The sequence below is a fragment of the Hydra vulgaris genome, chromosome 08 (genome assembly GCF_038396675.1).
Source record: "Hydra vulgaris chromosome 08, alternate assembly HydraT2T_AEP".
Classification (NCBI taxonomy): Eukaryota; Metazoa; Cnidaria; class Hydrozoa; order Anthoathecata; family Hydridae; genus Hydra; species Hydra vulgaris.
In genome coordinates, this window is record NC_088927.1 from 49,591,020 (window position 1) to 49,596,420 (window position 5,401).

Below are 5,401 nucleotides of genomic sequence, written 5' to 3' on the forward strand. Positions count from 1 at the left end.
TTTTATTTTTTAGATCTCGTACTTAAAACATTTTAACTTATAATTGGATCTGATAAGCATACTTAAATTTGGAGTTTTGACAATATCTGAAATTGTCATATCTAAAACATCATAAAATTTGGATCTGCCACTGATTACAAATGCAAAAAAGAAATTTTACAAAGACCTCAAGACATTAATAAAAAATTTTATAAAATTAAAAGACATCAAAAAAATTTTTTATAAAAGTGCGGCTACATCTTTCACTAAATGCCAAGTCCACTATGAAAACAATTGTATATCATTTTTCATGCTCCACTAAAGTTCAAATAATATATTATTTTTTAATATTTTTTTTCATATTTTGTTTCTATTTTCGCATCTTAATTCAATTTTTTTTTCTTAAACTTAAACTAGTCTTTTGAACTTTTTTTCAAAACTAGCCTCATTTTAAAACTAACCTCATTTTAAAACTAACCTCATTTTAAAATCTAAAACTAACCTCATTTTAAAACTAGCCTCATTTTAAAATCTAAAACTAACCTCATTTTAAAACTAACCTCATTTTAAAATCTAAAACTAACTCGACTATGCGCCATTATATTATTAAGATAATAAAATCTAAAAAATTCAAAGATTTTTCGCTTACAAATAATTTCTTTACTTTATCTATTTTATTTATTTATTTGTATTTGAAAAATGTACAAAATACAAAATGGTGAGACAGGTAATTACTAAATTACTCTTATGTAACACCAAAAAAAAGGAAGAAAATTCAATATGAGTAAATGTAAAAAAATCAAGTTAGTAGATTGCGAGTTGTTAAACTTGATTTGAATGCTGACAGTGAAGGCGTGTTGACTATGTGATCAGGAAGTAAGTTCCATACTTACTTACCACGTAGTCAATTCGCATAATGATTCTTTCGCTGTAAAAAAAACCTTTTAGTATTATTAATGTATTTGTAAACTTTTGTGAATGACTTCTGGTAAAATATTTCGAATTGGAAAAAGTAAAAAAATCTGAAAATGGTAAACTAACGAGATTATGTACAATTTTATAAGTCATATAAAGTCATATTGCAGACAATTCTGGTAAAAAAAATTTTTGAACATTTTTTATGAAAATTATATCTTTTAAAAGAAGAGGGCTCCAAACTGGAGTGCAAGATTCTAATACAGGCCGCACATAAACTTTGTAAGCTTTTAACAAAATTTGAGAATTGTTAGAGATGAAGGATTTAAAAAGTAAATGCGAGAGTATGTTATGCTTGAAATACGAGAGCAATGGTTAAAGAACTTTGTATCAAAAGACATAGTGATTCCAATATCCTGAATTGAATAAACAGTTTCAATTGATAACGGAGTTTAATGAATTAGGATGAGTAGGTATATTATATCTTCCGTAGCATTTTTAGTTGCCAATCATTGGACCATGCCAAGATTTTTTAAAAAGTGTTTACAAGATTAATGTTGTTGTAATCATAATGTAATGTTGTAAACCTTTTTTTTTATACATATATATTTTTATGTATGTAAAAATATTTTTTTTTTTTATGTATAAAAAATGTAAAATGTTTATTTAAAAGTATTTATAATATTTTATTGATATTGTAAAATTTTATGATAAACTTATGATAGTGTAAACGATACAACGGGGCTAGATGATAAGACTTTTGTCTTTTGCCTGCTCCGGTCATATCCTAGCTAAAAATATTTTGTAAATAACTTATTATGAAAATGACAAAATAAATTACAAAAAAAAAAATCATTTCTCGATTGATACAACTTAATATCATCTGCAAACAGCTTAATGCCACAATCTCCATCAGTGCAATAAAATACGTTGTTAATGAATATTAAAAACAATATAGGTCCTAGTACAGTTCCTTGTAGTGTTCCACTCTTAACTGGAGTGTTTTAGAATATAAGGTACCAACACACACACATTGAAAGCGATTTGTTACAAAACTTTTAATCCAATTAAAAAGTTCGTATTTAATTCCATAGTATTGCAATTTGAATTAGTTTAGGATGAGTTACCGAGTCAAAAGCTTTTTCAAAACCAATATAGATGATGTCAACCATTTTTTTTTGTTATTTACGGCAGTGGTTCATTCGTTTTAAGTTGCCAGCAATTGTGAACATGTGGATCTGCAATTTATAAAACCGAATTGATGTTGAGAAAAAGTTATTTTGTAACAGATAGTTATATCTGTTTTTTGTGGTTTTAGCAATGGTTGATTCCATAACTTTGCAAACGATACAGGTCATTGAAATAGGTCTGTAGTTGATTGGTAGAAAAGGGTTGCCTTTCTTAATTATTGGACAAATTATTGCTGATTTCCAAATTTTAGGCTTAGTATCAGTGGTCACTTAACATTTCGAACAAAAGAGAAAGAGGAATGGCAGTGGTAGTTCATATGGAAATAATACGTTACTCAAAGAGTTTTGACGTTATGGAAAATCTAATAGAGGACTAAGACCGTTGTCAGTGATGAAGACAGAGGCAAAAAAGTCGTTCAAAATACGTGTTTTTTTTACAATCATCTAAACAAAGGGAACCATCAGAACTTGCATCGAATAGATGTGAGCAATTCTTGTATTTGATAAAAGTATTTATACTAAAATTTCTTTTGAATTTTCGGTATAAAGTACGTTTTTTAGATGCCAAATTTCGAAGCGCGCGGGGTTGAATACTGAATCTTTTTTTATAGAGTGCTGGTACGTGCGGCAAAATGCAGTGGCGGGTTTTAGGGAGAGGGGAGGGCATGGGGGTAGTAGCCCCCCCTAGGGAATTTTTTTCAGAAATATTCTATTGTAAATTAACTATCAAACAAAATTGGACGAATGAAATTGCTTATTATACGTAATTATTCGTATATGAACTTGATTATTACACTAAAGTACAAAAAGTTAAAAAAGAAAGTTACTTTATAAATGTCACATATAGCGTGCCAGAATGACTTTAGGTTCATTTTTGTACGTGAATACAAATAATGACTTTTAAAATAATATTAAACAATAATAATTAAAACTTATATGTATTGAAATGTATTAATGACGCGACGCAATTTATGGACAACCCCATTATAAAAATTTAGTATCAATTGTAATTTGGGCTTTGACCCAAATTTTAGCAACTCAAATAAAAACGACTTTCTGGTCACGGAAAAGCACAAGATAATAAAGTACATAAATAAAATATAATATTTTTATATATAATATTCATATTATATATAATATTTTTATATATAATATGAATAATATTTTATATAACAAGATTGTTTACAAAAATGTACATTACATCATATTAAAAATGTAATATACTTTTACATTTTATCTTTGATTTTGTATATTATACTTTTACAAAATCAATTATATTCACAATAATAGATTTACAAACAGAAAATAATACATATATATATATATATATATATATATATATATATATATATATAAAATATAAATTATATTTTAATTATTATAACTTTTACATTAAATGTTTGATGTTGTAAAGGTATACTTTATTTAAATATATTCACAAAAATAAACTAAATTTGATGCAAGAAAAAAAAGAAACATTTACATTTTGTTTATAAAAAACATTTTTTGCAAATGCTAAATTAAAGTTAAAGTGGTATTGTAAATTTTAGGAATACATGCTAACTATTGATATAATCAAATGAAAATTTATTCTAAAAAACTACTTGCAGCGTTCATTTACTTTTAGACTGATTTCATTAAAATACTTGTTTAATTCATTGTATTTGTTGCAATTTTCAATATGCTTAGCATAATGCAACCTTAAATATTCCCTTGATAACTGATCGGCAAGCCTTACAGGTTCAGGAATACGAAACTTGCAACAGTGACTAACAATTTTTATTGCAGTTGTTAACAAAACATTGTGACCAACTGATAAAATGATTGGGTTTGGGCTGTTTGAAGTGCTTCGAAGAACACAGCCATAAACAAAATCATCTTTACCAACTAGTTCAAATATTTCACCTTTTTTTTTGAGTAACTTTTTTTTATTTTTAAACTCATCAATGTTTTTTAAATCATCAACACGAAACAGTTTTTTTGCAGCACCAATTGAAGGTATATTCATTGAAACTCCAAGGTGGCAGGCAAAACCAAACTTCCGGGGATGAAGCAAACCATTTCCATCAACCAAAACTAAATTCGGAAAATACTGAGGGTTTGTATCTTCTAAATCAGAAAAAAGTTTTTTTACAGGTTCAAACTCTCTAAAAGCTAAAAACTGAGGAATATAGATTGAATTTAGATGAACAATTTCGGTTTTTTTATATACAGTTTGTAAGTCTGGATAACTTAATACAACAATGGATGCAGAAGCATGGATTAAATCATTTTTATCTGGTGGGAATGATAAATCTACACCTGCAATATATTTAAGATTACTTAAAAAATTTTCTGATTCAGTTAACTTCAGTTTCTTTTTTAGATCTTCTTGCTCTGAAATCCAACTATCTATTAATGATTTAGATTTTTCATCTAGGGAACTTAGTATTTCAGCATATGATTCACCTTTGTTTAAAATACTTCCAGCAGAACATATATCCTCTGAAGAATTTAATTTTTTAGTAAATAACTCGTTTTTGTTTACATTACTTTCAGCAGAATCTAAACGCTCTAAAAATAAATTTTCTTCAACACAGGGATTGTTCTTGTTTAAAATTCTTTCACTCGAACAGATCATCATTTTGTATTTTTCAATAGTAGACATTCAATAGTCTTAAGCTTATTTCATAAAAAGATATCAATCGAACATGAATAAAAAAACATAAAGGTATAGCCTGGTCGCTACATGTAAAAAAAAAAGGAAAACTAAACATTGCGTGTGGACATTTTAATTTTTGTATAGACTTGTTCCATATAACTTAAGAAGTTTAAAAATTTTTACGTGCCGCTTGGAAACTGCTTATAACTTTAGTTGGCGACAAAAATAGATGCAACTTTTTGAAAAGATTTCATAATGAGAAACCGCCATGTTTATATTTAAAAATCCAATACCGCAAAGCATTAACTTAGTTTTTACAAATTATTGACAGGGGGTTAACAGTTTGTAAAATTAGATGTTTTAAATAAAATTACGTAAATTTATGTAATTAAAATATCATAAACATTATTTAAAAACAAATTTGTTTATAATTGTTATTTAATATTGTTTTAAAATTATAAAATAGTTTTAACTTAATAAATCTAAAAAATAAAATTTGTTCCCGTTCTTTGTTTACGTTAAAAAATGTTTACTTTTTAAAAACTGTTTACTAAAAAAATGTGTTTTATTTTATTTATTATTATTAAGTAAATAATTATGAGTAGCAAAAAACGCAGCATCTTAATCTAGTTCCTGAAAAAGAAATTAAAAATGCTTGCATACTTCATCAAGGAGA

General features: G+C 26.4%; 1 protein-coding gene across 1 annotated transcript; it reads right to left on the reverse strand.

Annotated features, from left to right (window-relative positions):
* Nucleotides 1-3,170: 3,170 nt before the first annotated feature.
* Nucleotides 3,171-5,007, reverse strand: LOC100212622 (endonuclease V). The gene has a single exon (XM_065803879.1). It carries the CDS (start codon nucleotides 4,729-4,731, stop codon nucleotides 3,685-3,687), a length of 1,047 nt encoding a protein of 348 aa, XP_065659951.1. The 5' UTR covers nucleotides 4,732-5,007; the 3' UTR covers nucleotides 3,171-3,684.
* Between the last annotated feature and the right edge of the window lie 394 nt (nucleotides 5,008-5,401).